This window comes from Paroedura picta, chromosome 12 (genome assembly GCF_049243985.1).
Source record: "Paroedura picta isolate Pp20150507F chromosome 12, Ppicta_v3.0, whole genome shotgun sequence".
Lineage (NCBI taxonomy): Eukaryota > Metazoa > Chordata > Lepidosauria > Squamata > Gekkonidae > Paroedura > Paroedura picta.
In genome coordinates, this window is record NC_135380.1 from 13,159,560 (window position 1) to 13,176,235 (window position 16,676).

General features: G+C 44.0%; 2 protein-coding genes across 16 annotated transcripts in view; one reads left to right on the forward strand and one right to left on the reverse strand.

Moving 5' to 3' along the window:
• TMEM218 (transmembrane protein 218) overlaps positions 1 to 16,676 on the reverse strand; it is a 364,259-nt gene that overhangs the window by 246,957 nt on the left and 100,626 nt on the right. The window lies entirely within an intron of this gene.
• Positions 1 to 16,676, forward strand: part of PKNOX2 (PBX/knotted 1 homeobox 2) — a 358,017-nt gene that overhangs the window by 237,738 nt on the left and 103,603 nt on the right. For all 15 annotated transcript variants that reach the window (XM_077306320.1, XM_077306319.1, XM_077306322.1 and 12 more), the window contains one exon: positions 1,382 to 1,490. In XM_077306320.1, coding sequence (XP_077162435.1) covers positions 1,404 to 1,490 — 87 coding nt within the window. In that variant the 5' untranslated portion in view covers positions 1,382 to 1,403. The remainder of the gene's footprint in view (positions 1 to 1,381; positions 1,491 to 16,676) is intronic.

The following is a 16,676-nucleotide window of genomic DNA, read 5'->3' on the forward strand; positions in this document are numbered from 1 at the left end:
GGTGTACCAGCTCATTTAATCTGTATTTAAACACAAAGTCGGACATTGGTAAGAGTCGTGGTTTCTGTATAAATCCTGGTTTGTCTGCTTGTTATTTCTCTCCTACCTCCCAGGAGAGTAGAGGTCCTGCTTCCATGGCATTCTGCCCTTATTTATTTATTTGTGTTAGATTTATATGACCGCCCCTCCCAGCAAGTCGGCTTGGGGCGGTTAACAACATTGTAATAAATACATATCTTTAAAAATCATCAGTTAAAGCGATTACACAATTAAAATAACATTCAGATTCCACTGCTGCATTAATACGTATGGTGAGTCATTGCCCATAGATGTTTTCTGTATCCAAGGGAAGGCTCCTGCAGGAGGGGGGCAACTCGATGTTGTGTTCATTGGCCCCAACCAAATGCCTGGAGGAAGACCTCTGTCTTGCAGGCCCTTTGAAACTGAGCCAGTTCCTGAAGGCCCTGCAGCTCTTCCAGGAGCTCATTCCACCAGATGGGGGCCGGGACTAGGGCCAGGTATACATCTCTAGGACCAGGAATCACCAGCCCATTCATATTGGCAGAATGTAAAGCCCTGCAGGGGGTATAATCAGCCATGCGGTCCCCGAGAGTTGGTGCTACACTACAAGCTTGCAAATTCAGAAACCTGTAATTAATACAGTGTTTGAAAAATCAGTTGCAAACTCTGGTTTGATGCCTTCATTTGGTGCCAAAAGCCATTGGTCACCTGTTCACAGTTGAATGTCATAACTGTTCCAAGGCCTGATCAAACCACAGTTTACAAACCGTGATTTAGTGCATGGTCTGGATGCAGTCATTGGATCACAGATGAATGTTTGGGCCTTGTTGCCTGTTTCACTTGTGCAAATCAGCACTTAGCTTATTTGATTATGCATGAATGTGCAAGTTCACCTGGAGAGACTGAATTTGGCTTCAGTAATATGTTGTCTTTGAAAAAAAGGGGGCCATGTGGTCCGTGTCATTCCATGGAGTGACCCTTTTGTGTGAAGGGTCATAACAATTTGAACCATTCAAGTGTAATATATTCAGGTGTTTTGCAAGGATGGAGCTTTTCCATTGACTGGCAACACAGCATGCATCAAATGTGCTTGAGCAAGCAATCTTGATAAGCAGATGTTTTGGTTGTCCTTAGTGAGACTTAAAACGATTGCCAAAGAGGAAAATTTGATTTTCCCATAGAAGAAAAGGAAAAATTGCTTATGGTCCTCCATCAATTTGTAACTCTTTGCCATATTCCTGTAAGCTTTCACAATGAGGTTAGTTTGATGTGGTTTGGCTATACATTTAGGACTTGGTTTCATTTTCAGGTACTAGTTCTTTTGCTTCCTTAATCAAATTGAATTTTCTCCTGCCAACAGGTTCTAGATGTGAATCAATCCCATGATGCAACATGTCTCCCCAGCGCCAGCTCTGACAATGATGGCCACACAGACTGTGCCCCCTCCCCCTTATCAAGAGAACCAGCAGGTGAGTGTGTTGTGGGACCTGCCATTTTAAGCATTCAGCTGCAGATTCTCCTGTCTTTGAAGAAGCACCTGTGGTAGGAGGTGATAAGAGGGCTCAGCTATGTGTCACTACACTGTGTTCAAGTACCTATATAAATACTCTCTGTATCTTCTGCTTCTAAGTGCAACATCAAAGTGAGCTGGGTAGGAATCTGCTTTTTTGTGATATGCAGCCTTTATATATTCATTAATATTGCTGAGCATGCAAAACCTGAAACCATAAAAATAATTTAAAAGTTGTTGTTGTTAATTGCGAAGTCGTGTCTGACCCATCGCGACCCCATGGACAATGATCCTCCAGGCCTTCCTGTCCTCTACCATTCCCCGGAGTCAATAAGCTCGCAAATTTAAAAGTAATAATCAGTAAAAAGATAAAAAGTTGCAATACCAACATAAACATTGATAAGCAATTAAAACATCAGCAAGGATGAGCACAAGCTCGATTAATTTTAGGTGGTTTGTGCTTTATGAAGCCAAGTTTGTGGTAAGTCACTTGGCACACACTTTCCACAAACTTTCAAGCTGTTCTTGGAGGTTTGTGCCAGTTTGCGAGGAGAGACATTTCTAGACAGACTGTCTTTGTTCAATCAAAATGTTTACAGAAATGCAAAGTAACAACTTGGAGGACATCTAGAGGAGCATCCAGGAGAGGTCCTCTGTGATTTTGATGTCTCTAGCTTTCACAGGATCCATTCTGAACCACAGCCATTTTGACAGGTCCAGGCAGGTTCAGAAGGTTCAGGAGTGGTATAGAATGGATCCTGTGCCAGCTAGAGATGCCAAACATACAGGGGACTTCCCCTGGATGGTGCTCTACATGCCTTCCAAGATTGATGTCTGTAGTTTGCACAGGATCCATTCTGTATGCTCCTAAACCTCCTTAATCTGCACTTATCAAAATGACAGTCATTTTAACAGGCACAGGTTCAAGAGGGTCAGAAATTTTCCTGGGGGCACCTTCCTTGGGGAATAGGGGGGCATAAGTCAGACTCCATAAATCTAATCACCAGATGGCCCATTCTACCACCTCCCAAATCTCAAAACCAAAACTGGATCCTAAGGAGGCTAATCATTCGTAACAGTCGGTGGTTCATGAACCACAAACCGAACCACTTTTTCACGGTTCGTGCCCATCCCTAAACATCAGAAATAAAATCAGTATTCAAGGTGAAAGTATTTCAGTGCAAACTTCCATGAGCAATCACAGTGATTAACAGATGTTAAAATATTAAAAAGTGCTAAACTAGAAGAGACAATGTGGGTAAAATACTAAGTGAGTCTGCCAAGATGTATATCCACAGAAAGCTGAAATTAAGAAGGAATGTTTTCATTTGGCACTGAAAATCTGAGAGATTTGACACCTGGTGAATTGTCAGCATTTTGAGGTTGTGATTAGCAGGACTGAGAATGATCAAGGACCTGAGGAATGACTGCTGGTGCGAACGGACGATACGGGATGAGAACGGCCAGTGATCTAAGTCAGTGCATGGCAGCTTCATTACTGCTGGAGAGGGGTTATAGTGCAATGGCAGAGTATACACCAGCAACATCAGTGTACCAAGAGTGTTTGCATATCTTAAGATATGCAATTCAAAACAGGTCCCAGTGTAGCCCCGGTGCTTTGGGATGTGGATAATGCTGTCGCTGTCATAGCATAGAGAGAGTTGGCATGGTTTAGTAAATAGAGTGCTGGGCTCGGATCCTGGAAGAGCGGAGTCTGAATCCTGCCATGGAAGCTCATTGGGTGAACATGGGCTACTTGCGTTCTTTCAGCCTAATCAGCTTTTAGAATAGTAGATGGGAGGAGATGGAGGAGGTAAGAATGATGTTCTAAGCTCCATTGGGTCCCCGTTGGGGAGAAAAGTGGGATATAAATGCAAATGCATGCATCTGCACTGCCAGCATACCTGTAATATTCTAGAAGCCTCAACCACTGGGTCAGTAAAGTTTAGCAGCTTTCTGGGTCGTCACAGGACCATTCCAGATTCCATATCAATTGGTCCTTCCATTTGGGGAGTCCTTTTTTCTAAAACCGACAGTGCCCCCAAATCAGTACAAATGTGGGATGCTCCAGAATTCAGCACCATCCCCTATTTTTGATCCACGCAGACTGCATCCGAAAGGCTGTCAGTTTTCACACACAAAGCTTAAATGGTTTTCTTGCCTTTTCCACTTCTGTGGTGTGAATATAAAGCCAGTTGTTGTGTAAAAGGTAAAGGTAAAGGTATCCCCTGTGCAAGCACCGAGTCATGTCTGACCCTTGGGGTGACGCCCTCTAGCGTTTTCATGGCAGACTCAATACGGGGTGGTTTGCCAGTGCCTTCCCCAGTCATTACCGTTTACCCCCCAGCAAGCTGGGTACTCATTTTACCGACCTCGGAAGGATGGAAGGCTGAGTCAACCTTGAGCCGGCTGCTGGGATCGAACTCCCAGCCTCATGGGCAGAGCTTTCAGGCGGCTGCCTTACCACTCTGCGCCACAAGAGGCTCCAAGAGTTGTTGTGAGGTTAGGATAAAAGAAACAGCTGTTTTACATGAGCAGCAACCCCCCGCTTTCTTGAGGAAAGCCCCTCTTGTTATGTCTCTCGCTTCTTCCCAATTCCATGCCCTCTCTTGGAATTCACAAGGACCAGAATACCTCTGAATTGTCTAATTGACAACTATGGTGGCCCCACATTTAGAACGTTCTCACATACCCACAAGAGAGAGGCTGAAGGGCTGGCAATACCACCACCACCCTTACACACACAACAACCAACCAGCTGGAGTCACTGTGTCATGTACCCTTTTAAATGGCACCCTTGGTTTCCAAGAAATAGCTTTTTTTCTTGGCCTCGGTGAGAGCAAAAAGGGCTTTCTTAAGTTGGCATTTACATTTCTTGCGAGGAAATGGTTCACAGAAGGGGAACTGGAAAGTTGCCAGCTGAAACAAGACTCTGCCGCATTCTCAAGTTAATGCTCTCCTTGGAGAACTGTAAAAGATACAAGCCTATTAAAAAAAACCCCAGCTGTAGTCCCTCAGTGAATGGTGATACACCAAGTAGATCCTGGCTGAAGCTCCATGGCTACTAATGTTGAAGCTACTGACATGAAAGGCCTTGGTTCTTTCAAAATGGAAGTAAGGTTGCCTGTTTCCAGATGGGGCCTGAAGTTCTCCTGGAATTACAAGTGATCTCCAGATTGCATAAATCAGTTTCCTTGGAGAAAATAGCAGCTTTGGATGGAAGCCTCTATGGCAATCTTTCTCAACTTTTTTATCATTGAGAAACCCCTGATACATTCTTCAGGCTTCGAGAAGCCCCAGAAATGTTGTGATTGTGCAGAATATGTTGGGAAGCATAGTTGTGTACACGCCCACCTGGAGGCCAATGATGAGCTATTTTGGAAGGAGGTGGGTGGAGCGACATGAGCATACATGGTCATATCACCCGATAAATGTTTAACAAATTTTAAGAATACATTAACAATTAATTAATTCCCACCCGTTTGGGAAACCCCTACAGGGCCATTGAGAAACCCTAGAGTTTCTCTGGTTGAGAAAGCCTGCTCTAGAGGATCATATTCCTTTCAGGTTGCCCTCTCCACAAACCACCATCCCTAAGATTTGCCCACAAATCTCTAGGAATATAGATCAAAATCAAATTATTTTGGTAACTCTGAGTCTCCAGAACATGTAATAATCCATGCTTCCCTGTGTGCTGATAAATCCCCAAGGATATTCACCATATGATGTAGAGTGACTCTCTTAGTGACTTAATCTCTTCTAAATCAATGTGAAAAATCAGGCCTAAAGTGATTCCAGAAGGAAACAATTAACTCATACAGCTACCTTTGATTCACCAGATTGTGTTGTGTGGGGGAGTATTTCCACGATCCCTTTTTGTGGCAAGATCCATAAGAAACTCAGCCTTATAAGAAAGTATGACATTGTTCATCTCTACAATTCCAACAGCAAGCAGCAAATTATAAGCTTGTTGGGTGTGCTGGGTGGAATAAAAAATCTAGCTTAAGGGATCATATTTGCATGAACAAGGTTCACAAGTCCCAGATTTGTCATCTTGAGATAGCAGCTCTTTCTGCCTCCCTGGGATTGTTCACAGGTCATTGTGGAACTGTCAGCTGTACTTGTAAGAGAGAATTGTCAGCCTTTGTTGTTCCTTCAAAGAGTGAACACCAAACAGGCAAAATGAATCCAGTTCTTTTCCTGGTATAACTGGTCACATGAAGGGGACTTAAGTCTTGCAAATCCTGCCGAATATAAGGCCAAGGCATTCTTCCCAATGAAAAAGAGGTGCTCCACGTTATCCTAGCTCCAACTCTGCACGTTGTTTTTGTTTTATTTGGAGAAAACCAATGTTGAGCCTGCATGATCAAGTTTTCATACCGGGGATATTTCTTATTTACGCAGGCTTTTCCAATTCCATGGATTCTAGATATTTTCACTAGGTCCCAGCTACTGAATCAGCAAAAATCCTGTGAAAAGGGAAAGACAGAAGCTGGCAAAGGAACATGCTTTAAAATGCCTATAATTAATAAGGTATTTCTATTATATATTAGAAACCTGGAATATTTTTAATTCAGCAATAATCATTCAGGTTCTTGGTCATATTAATGCCATGTATTCACAGTTGTCAAAGCTGAGTTAGAACTTGCAGTTCTCATGAGATTTGCCTTTAACAGAGGAGAATCAGGAAAGAAATGGCTTGGTCTGACTGGAAGACTTCCACAGATGGAAGAATTCTCAGGAACAGCATTCCTAGAGGTATTTTAGATTTGTGTCACACTAAAGGCAGAAATCCTCCCATGGAAATGCTGTGGTGGGCCCAAGCCAACAGATTAACATTTGATCTGAATCTACAGAAATGTTCAGTTATCAGTATGCATCATCTTTTGTTTGCCACCATTTCCTTCCTTTCCCTGCATGCCCTCCCTGCAGTATCCTCTGTTCCAGCATTTCACAGATGAAAACAGAAGTGTGCTTTTAACACAAATCAGAGACTACGGCTTGAATGCCCGCCCCCTTTTATGCAGGCTGGTTCCAGGTATTGGAGGGACCCTCCACAAGCCCCCTCTGGTGGCCCTCTGCTGCCTCGTACTTTGACAGCACCAATCTCTTACCTAAAGAGCCAATAGGTGAGCAGCACATTGTGGCTCCTTCACTCTCCTACCATTTGCCAAGGGAGCAGCTGTAGCTTCTCACTACAGACAGCTGTGTAGCAACGGTAGCACAGAACAAGCGAGGCTGGATGAGGGGTTCGTAGCAGGCCCTTCTGGGGTGTTTGGGCTTTGGCTTCTAGGGCCAGAGATGGCAACTTTGGCTGATGGCTTTCATCTGTCCTTTGCCATGTCCAGTAGTCTGTCCCCCATGGATTTTCAAACCCAACGCTGTGCTTTTGGTTTAAAGGATCTCTGTATTTTTAAATAATGCATAATCTCCGCATAATGTGCTATCGCAGATCAAAATATATCTCGGCATCTACTGTGTGCGAAAGAACTGGCTGTGCGCTGCATGGTGTCTTAGATTCATCGCCACTCAAAATGTAACTTTTAGAGATCCCGGGGAGGGAGACGAGCCCTGAAGAATGACAATTCTAGCATTGTTCACTAACAAGGGCCTTTTCCACACTGGGTTTTTGATGCAGCTTCTGCTTCTTAATGGCATCATTTCCGCCTCTTCCTTCCTGAAAGTACCATTTGTTGGTTGTTGCTGTCCCCTTTTTTTTTTTCACGTTTTTCTCATATTTTTTGAGACAACCTCGAGAAAAGATTGTAGAAAAGCCAGGAGAGCAAAAACCTGCAAATGATGCTTGCTGTTATAGTGGGAGAAGCCGCTGAAGTTAAGAAGCCGAGAAACCCCTGAAATTTTAACACTGCATCCCCAAAAAGCCCCAGGCATATACCATGCAAGTTTCCTGTGGACAAACAGAAAATACCAACAATCACATAGGATGATGCATAACCAGAGAGAGGATAAAACCTGGACTTAAAACCCTTCTTGCTGACATAATTTTATCTGTAAATTCTGTCAATCGTCAGTAAGCATGATCCCTTTTGCAGATTCACAAAAGGGCCTCTCTAGTCACTTCTGTGGAGGAAGTAACCAAATGGACAAGTCTCTGGTCAATTGAATAGAATGTTGTAAATTGTCCCAAGCCCACTTGCAGGGAAGAGCAGTCTTAAAAAGCAATAAAGAAACATCAAAGAGCTGGGACGGCAGTACCCATCACTGACATGGCATTGTAGGCTTTTTTTTTTTGTATGCATAGCTTACTTTTGATTATCACTGAATCTGGGTTGGTACCTTTAATTCAAATCCTGTGCTTGCACGCCACACTCTTGTATTCCCTCTGGCTTTCTCTTGGGAATCGCAGAGCATATGTTCTGCACGCCAATGAGAAAACCTGGATAGTGTTGGCAGCAGTGAAATGTGTTTCGTTGGGGTATGTGCAGCGTGGTTGATCTCTTGTTATTGGTCAGTTTCATGCTGGGTGCATTTTTTGAAATATGAAATAGAGCTTCTTCATGCTGTATTTACACTCTGGTATCCATATTAGCGGCTCTCCCCCCTTGATCAGTGTACAAGTTCCACAATTGCTTACTTTTCCCATCTTGCCAATTTCTGGGTTCATTTAGAAATGAAATAAATCTAGCAATGTTATTCGTTTTCACTGATCTTGGATTGCTGGGGGGAGAAATTAGTGACAGGGAAAGCTTTACATGTGTTATGTGCAAGTGCTGCTTAAGGTTAAACACGATGGGTTCCCTCGGGAGGAGCTGGGAAACGCCTCTTTCTCTAAGCAGGGAGGCTTGGAAATTCACAACTCTCCTCCCACACATGAGATAGAGAGCTAGTGCAGGGACCAGGTTAAGCTGAGCTGGGCTGGATGACATCCTCATCATCTCCTGCAGCTGATCCTGCACAAAATCCCAGCTTCCTTCTCTGCTGAGAGATTGAGGCGTGTGTGTTGCACTGGTGGCATGCCCCTCCCAGCATACAAATGAGTGACCAAGTTTGCATGCTGGGAGGGGGGCACTTCCAGCTCAACACACACTGGACTGCTGACTTGCAGCAGCACAAGGGAGCTGAAGCAGGTGGAGGAGGAGGCATGCTTGGCAGCAGTGGTGACTGCCAAACTCTATGCCAGGGGTAGTCAAACGGTGGCCCTCCAGATGTCCATGGACTACAATTCCCATGAGCCCCTGCCAGCATCCTCTGGCAGGGGATCATGGGAATTGCAGTCCATGTACATCTGGAGGGCCAAAGTTTGAGTACCCCAGCTCTTTGCCCCTTTCCTTGGTTCACCCTGCCACTAATCTCCTCCTCCCCCGATGATCCAAGTTCAGTGAAAAATAGTAGTATCACTAGACTTATCCTATTTATATTAAAACATTTAAAAGGATATGCAACAGCCTCGTTTTATTACTGATGATGAAGGTGGGGGGGAATGGCAGAAGGTGTGGAATGGAAGCAACTACTTCAATGTGGGCAGTGGAGGAGAATCTTTATGCTTTTGAATTAACTTTGCCATGACGCAAGGGGGGAAAACTGCCACAAAAGCACTCAAGGAAACCCGGGGAAACAGCAACCAGAAAGCAAACTGAGCACTGAAGGGAGGAAAATCAATGCCAAAAATTAAGCCCGATGGAGGTGCACGATTAAAGCAAGGGGAAATGCAGAAGAGGCAGTGGAGGGGAACCAGTGGACATGCACTGTGAAATACCACTGCATAAAAGGCCATCATTATTTTAGGTAATCCGGTCTAGGCCCAGGATGCTTAAAAGCCTGTGTGCCCCAATATGAACTATTCCAGGCTCAGAAGGCAGCAGGTCTGACAAAACCTTCATCCATAATATAAACATGGCCAGACAGCCACTTTGTGGGAGCTTAGAGATTCAGGTGCAAGTATTGTGGTTAATAAGATATGGTCACCCGTGGTACAGGCACAAAGTGCTTCAGCCTGTACCACTTTCTCACTCTTTTCCATTTGTTTAATAGACTGACACAAGCTATGATGAATGCACAGCTGGATTCACATTGTCAACATGGGGATCTCACAAAAGAAATAGTACCCATCTTTTGAAAGGCAGTTCTCACACTTATTTTTTTTTCACAAAGATACTGGATGAAGTTACCCAAAATTTTCAAGTGCCTTGTACATTCTGCCACCTGGATGCCAGCTGATCACCTTAACAGACCTATATTGTTGTGTTTGATTGACCTGTTCCTTTGTACTGAGATGGACTAAAAACACAAGGACAACGGAAGCCAAGCCATGGACATGAGCACATGCTTCAGCACATAACCTGAATGCTTCCTTTCCTGTTAATTAAGGCTAACAGCTTTAAATTGGTGGGCCTGTTATTTTAGAAGAGCCTAACAGCTTTAGGATTAAGTTTACTGGCCCTGAATTGTTGGAAACCCTCCATAACCGCTATGATCCAGCAGCTGGGAGAAGTTTAAGGCTGAAGGGATTAGCCGTTAGCTGCATCGGAAACCTCAGGAGTTACAAAAGAATGCAGATTGAGGGTTAGTTAAGTGTGAAGAGCCTAATTTAATTCACATTATACTGTGGATTAACAAATCGCAGCTGCTGAAAGGAGGCCCCATGGCTGGTCCTGGTGCCAAAATCTTTCGTGTCCCTAGAGAGAGTAATCACAGCTCCAAGTGTTGATTTCTGGGTTGGTCATGCCAATCTGTGGTAATGTCTGTACCACTAGAAGGTGTTTTATGGTTAAGAAATGTCACCCCTTAGGTGGAATGTGATTCAGCTGTCTCAAGAACCTCCGGGTGGCCAATTCACAGAACTCTGATGGATGCGGATACATGCTGAGCAGATGTGAGCCGAATGCAGGGTACATACCGAAAGTGTCATATTTTTATATCGCTCCATGCGAACATAAGTTGAACAATGAAAAGAGCTGTCAGGAAGAAACTTGATTGATTTGAAATGTGGTGTCAGAGGAAAGTTTCATAGGTACCCAAAACCCAGAAGTGGATTCTAGATCAGATCAAGCCTAAATGCATCCTAGCAACTAAAATGAGTAAGCTGAGGCTATCATACTACAGTCATGTTGTTGGTGTTGTTATTTCAATTTATAGCCCGCCACTCCCCTAAGTCTCGTGGCGGGTAACAACATATAAAAGCCCTTACAACCCCTAATACATAAAACATCCTACAAAACAGATCCATCGTCCAACCCAACCAACCCAGCATCGGCAGCATTCCCAGGGAGGAGACCAGGGATCACTGAGAAGTGGGAGGGGGGGGGCGATCTTACCAGGAGGCGCCAGCCTCAACCATAGGCCTGGTGGAAGAGCTCCATTTTGCAGGCCCTGCGGAAAGCTGACAAATTGGAGGTCATTAATTCACAGGGTCACCATAAAGATAGATTCAAGTGGATAGCTGTGTTGGTCTGAAGTAGCACAACAAAAGTTTAGTCCAATGGCACCTTTAGGGTAACCATAATTTAGAAGTGACTTGATGGCATTTACACAAAAGAAGAGTCCTGCTGGAACATTTTAGTGGATCCAGCAAACAGCACAGAAGATCTTATGTCTCCTCGTTCTGTTATTAGTTGGGCAGTTAATGGTAACAGGTCCACTTGGATGGCTTACAGGCACCCTCCCTTCCTCTCCTCACAACAGACACCCTGCGAGGTAGGTGAGGCTAAGAGAGCTCTGACAAGAGGCTCTGTCAGGACAGCCCTATCAGGGCTGTGAAAGGGCCAAGGTCTCCCGGCTGGCTGCATGTGGAGGAGCGGGGAATCAAACTCAGCTCACCAGATTAGAAACCACCACTCTTAACCACTACACCATGCTGCCTTCCAGATATTGGATTGTCCATATTTTCAGGAAGGCTGAGGGACCAATCTGTGAAATATATGCATTTTAATGTTAAAGAGTTGTAGAGGTATTGTAGGATGGGGCCTTTCCTGCTAGAATATGTGCCAGTATAAGACTTTTGTAATGTTTTTTCTATCCCAGAGCCGTAGGGAAGGGCAATATAAAAATCTAAATAAATAAATAAATGAATCCTTCTTCGTCCCTTGTAAAACATTTCAAGTGTGTTTCAGACCAGCTGTCTCCTAAATATGCAGGGCAATTGCTCCTACCCTAGTTGTTAATAGCAATTTTCTGTCTGGCAATTTTGCACTTGATAATTAATATTTGCTCAGGTATTTCCCCTGATTAATCAAACAGTCTAGTGTAATCTTGGGCTGTGGTCATCTGTCTAACATGCAGTGGGGGAAGGAAGGAAGGGATTTAATACTTAGAGGTTAAGGGTAAATTTGCTTGGAAAATATGCAGATGGGTTAGGGAAAATTTTAGTTTTTCTTGGCTATAAAAATGTCTATGGACCTTTCCTGGCAAGATACTCTTTTCAAAAGATACATTGAGGTTTGTGAATTGCCATGTTGAATGTCTCTGGGAAAAGGGGATCCAAATTTGATTTTGAATGTTTTTGCAGGATTCTGTAACTAAGACTTTAAAAAAGCAAATAAACTTGGATCTCCTCTACCAATTGGACTAAATAATTGTACAATAAACATGGATTCATGTTTACAGGTTATGTTTCAGCTAAAATTATTCTTCCTTATAAAACAAATATTTCACTGCTTAAGGATTTCCCCTCCCTTTTAAAGCACATGTCCATCAGTTTTTATTTTTTGTTCTGCATTGATTTTCCTCCCTTCAACACTTAGTTTGCTTTCCTGTTGCTGTTTTCCTGTGTTTTCTGAAAATGGTTTTGTGGTGGGTTTTTCCCTTGCTTTGTTTCCAAGTTGAGGGTGCATCATAATTTCCTCCCCACTGCCCTCGTCTGACCTCTTGGAGGATACTCCACTGCCCACATTGAGGTTGTTCCTCCCACTCCGTACCTTATGCCATTCTTCCCACTTCACTGGTAATAAAATGCCACTGTTGCATATCTATTTTTAAAAATAATTATACAAGTGGGATTAGTCTTTCAATACGACATTTTTTGCTAAACTTGGATCACTGGAAGGGGAAATCTGTGACAGGGAAAGCTTTAAACATGTGTGCGTGTGTTTCTGTGTGTACTGCTTAAAATTTTTGAAGGTGCATGTCCTTATGAGGAGGTTCTGGGCTGGTGATCAGACTGGCAGCTGTGAGTGCACCATGATTGGTTGGTTGCCTGCTGGCCAGGTAACTGCTGCCAGCACAACAAACACCTAACTGCTGGCTTGCTCTCTTCATTCTTTCCTTCATGGCAATCCTGCTGCTGTCTCTTTGGCCACTGGTTCAGCATCTCCTTTTGCTGGAACACATCTTTTAAAATCTTTAAACAGTGCACACACATTCAGTGTTTAAAACTTTCCATGGTGCTGATTTTTTCTAACTATTGTAGTTTCACAGTGCAGTCCTAAACAGGGTTAAACCCGTCTTCTAACCACTTTGACTTCAGTGGACTTAAAAGGTGTAACTCTGCAAGCTGCCTTGTAGGTTTATATCACAAGAAGATACGTATGTTGAGGTTATGCTAATATGCAAATTTATTGAAGCTTAATCAATCAGCGAAAATGCAGATTAATCAAATAAAATTTGTTATTTGGGTGACAACCCTGGACATTTGTAATGATGTGCCAATGTAATTTTAGAGGTTAGTCATTTGACGTATTTCCAGCCACCTTCCTTTTATTGAAGTGGGTGTGAAAGATAGTTGTGTGCCTTTTGAAGTACTGAAATGAAAGGTAATGAGGTTTGTGAAACCAAAGTCATGAAAAAGAAATTTCAGATCAAATACGTTTTGTGCCTTCTAAAAGGAAACTTTCTGCTCCTATTTTGTTTCCGACTTTCAGTCTGAAAACTAGCTAGTAATACATATTGAGGAAATAGTAAGGCTGCAGACATGCAGACACAGAACTGGGAATAAATCCCATAAACGCTGTGGGATTCTCTTTCAAGTAATAATGTACAGGGTCTCGCTGCGTGGCAAGTATCCAATTGTATAGTATATTTTTATACTAAATTTTCAGCGCTTACAGCCCTGACCTGGATTGCCAAGGTTAGCCTGATCTCATCAGGTCTTGGAAGTTAAACAAGGTTTAGTACTTAGATGGGACACCGCCAAAGAAGCCCAGAGTAGTTACGCAGAGGCAAGCAATTGCAAAGCACCTCTGTTTGTTTCTTGCCTTGAAACCCTACTGGGTCAACATAAAGTAACTGACTGACAGCACTTTCCACCCCTACAAAATTAACTAGCCTTCCTTGTGAGCTTCCAAGAGCCACCTCTTAGTCTGTTTAATAGTCCATGTGTTTGTATGGACTTTTGGTTTTATCCAAGAAGTCCACTCTTACCTACTTGCATCCACAACCCAAGCCTCCTAGCCCAAGTTAATATAGGTTGTCAGAAGCCTGTTCATCTTTACTCTGTGATGGCTCACAGGTGTCTGCAGTCAGCAACTGTCTTGCTAACCTGGCATGGTGCCTTTTAGATTGGAGCACTTAGCTGGTATTCCTTAATTGGCTCAGGTGAGCCAAGTGGGATGACAAGACAAGCTACAGCTAAAGGCTGGGCAGAGGAATGAGGAGCTTCTGCAACAACTTTGGAATCTAAGCCCCGGTATGTCTGCAGCTCCATTCCTTTTGCTAGTCAGAGCTCTTTGCCTGTTGAACATCTGGTTGGGCTAAGCTCTCATTAAGCTGAGGCTCAGGAGAAGTTGGGAGCTCCTGGCAAGGCTCAGGACCTGGGCTCACAACATCCAGTCACATTTAAAACAATAAATTAAAAGAAAGATAAGCTCTGCAGCTAAAACCTGGGGTCAGATTAATCCAAGGAGTTTACAACCTAGGCTTGTTGGGGGAGCAGGGCCCCCAATTCAGATATCAGTAAGTAGCTATTTGGCAAATATGTGCTTCCTTTTGAAACAACTGAAATATAGGTCTCTTGCTTCTTTTTATGAACCCCATCTGTTTCACTTAATCATAATTGGCTCTAGGTTGTCTTCTATTGCTTGTAAACAGACACTTCTATAAGCTGTGGTTCTCACTTCTATGAGCTAGAGGCTTAGCAAACAAATTTGGAATATGATGCAGTGGCTGCTAAGCGAGTAGCATGTTATGGCAACCTGATATTTGTTGGAATGCTTTTTTTAAAAGAACTCAAACTGTAGGAAACAATCCCCTTCTGCAGAAGATGGAGCAGCAGCTCCAGAATCTTTCAGAGGGCAGAAGTGGAGATGCTCTCCTCCCTGCCTAGTTTTGCATGATGACAGCTGCCAAAACAGCAACATTAATCATGGAAGTTGAGGAAAGACAGCAGACCCATCAGCAATTCTAGCCATAGTTGCTCCTCCTCCTTCCTTGCTTGGCTGGTTTTAGGAGGGAGTCAGAGTTGCTCTTTTGTTTTTCTAATACCCATGTTGATCAGGTCTAGTATATGAAACCCAGTGGGCTGTATATATGTAGCTGCAAGCAAGGATGAGGAGGGGCTGTGACTCAGTGATAGAGCCTCTGCTTGACATGAAGGAGGTCCCAGGTTCAAACCTCAGCATTTCCTGGTAACTAGGCAGGAGGCAATGTGAAAGACCTCAGCCTGAGACCCAGGAAAATCACTGCTAGTCTGCCTAGACAATGCTGGCTGTGATGAACCAATGGTCTGATTCATTATAGGGCAGCTCCATGTATTTCTTGCAAACCAAGGGAATAGCTGCTGTGCTATAAGAGAAACTTTAGAACAGGCCCCAAGTTCAAAAACTTCAAGAAAAGAGCCAGTTTGGTGCAGTGTTAGGAGTGCGGACTTCTAATCTGGCATGCCCGGTTCGATTCTGCACTCCCCCACATGCAGCCTGCTGGGTGACCTTGGGCTCGCCACAGCACTGATAAAGCTGTTCTGACTGAGCAGTGATATCAGGGCTCTCTCAGCCTCACCCATCTTACAGGGTGTCTGTTGTCGGGAGCGACTGTAAGCCGCTTTGAGCCTCTTTCGGGTAGAGAAAAGCAGCATATAAGAACCAACTCCTCCCCCTCCCCCTCCTCCTCCTCCTCCCCTCCTTCTTCTTCTTCTTCTTTTTCTTCTTCTTCTTCTCCTCCTCTTTCTCTTTGTGGAACATTGAATTACAAATAAAACCAACTACAGGTACACCAGGATAGATTAATACACGGTACCAGGGGTAAGGAGCCAGGCTCCATACAGACAGACTTGTTTGTATGGTTGTCTTATTTTTCGGTTTACTTTGGCTGGCAGCGATTCTGTTTTCCCATGCAGAGGTCTTCCACACCACCTACTTTCCGATTCTTCTTTTACGAAAACTTGAGACACTGGGGACTCAACCTGGAACCTTCTGCATGCAAAGCAGACGCTCTGTCACTGAGCCACAACCCCATTCCCGAAAAACATTGGCCAGCACCTTTCCAATTTCTTTTGCAAAGGTGTCGGGGGGATCTTGGGGCCAGAGCCATCGTGTTGTTAAACCTCAGCTGTGCTTCATTCTGGGAGAGCTTTGGAGGGCATGAGTTCTAAGGAGGTCTGCAGTGTCAAAGAGGAACTATTTATCTCCTGTACGTGAATAACTATATAAAGAGAGAGGGACCTTTTGGTTACTTCAGTCTTTCTGATAGACGGCTCTGTAGTCCAAAGGCCACTTTGCCACACCTCAGAGAGGTTTCTGTGATGGAGTGAAACCTTCACGTAACAAGCCTCTTTCAAAGTCACACAGGCCTCTTTATTCTCGCCTCTTAAATGTGTCCCTCCGGTGAGAAAGGTCACTTTGCACAAATGATACCTTGGTGGGTCTTTTTTTATGGCTTTTGGAACTTCTGTGTCATCGTTCTTTCGCTTCGCTGCTCCTCTTGGTTCCTTCCTCGGCCTCCCGCCTCTCTCCCCCCCTCCCCACCTTTAGCGCACTGTGTTGAATAGACGTGGTAGTTTTATACAGCGCAGCCCCATTTCCCATTAGCTGTTCCTGGAGTGTGACTTCTTTCCTGCTTAGGCAGCGGAAACTGGAGACAGAAGAGACAGCAGGGAAATGTAGTTAACTACTTGTTCCTATTGGGAGTTCAAGGAAATTTGGGGATCAGGAGAGCTTCATCGCTGTCATTCTTTCTGCATTAACTCTTCTGCTTACGAAAAGGAGGACAATGGAAGGGGAGGCTGGTAGAAACATGCAGGAGAGAGACTGACAGATTG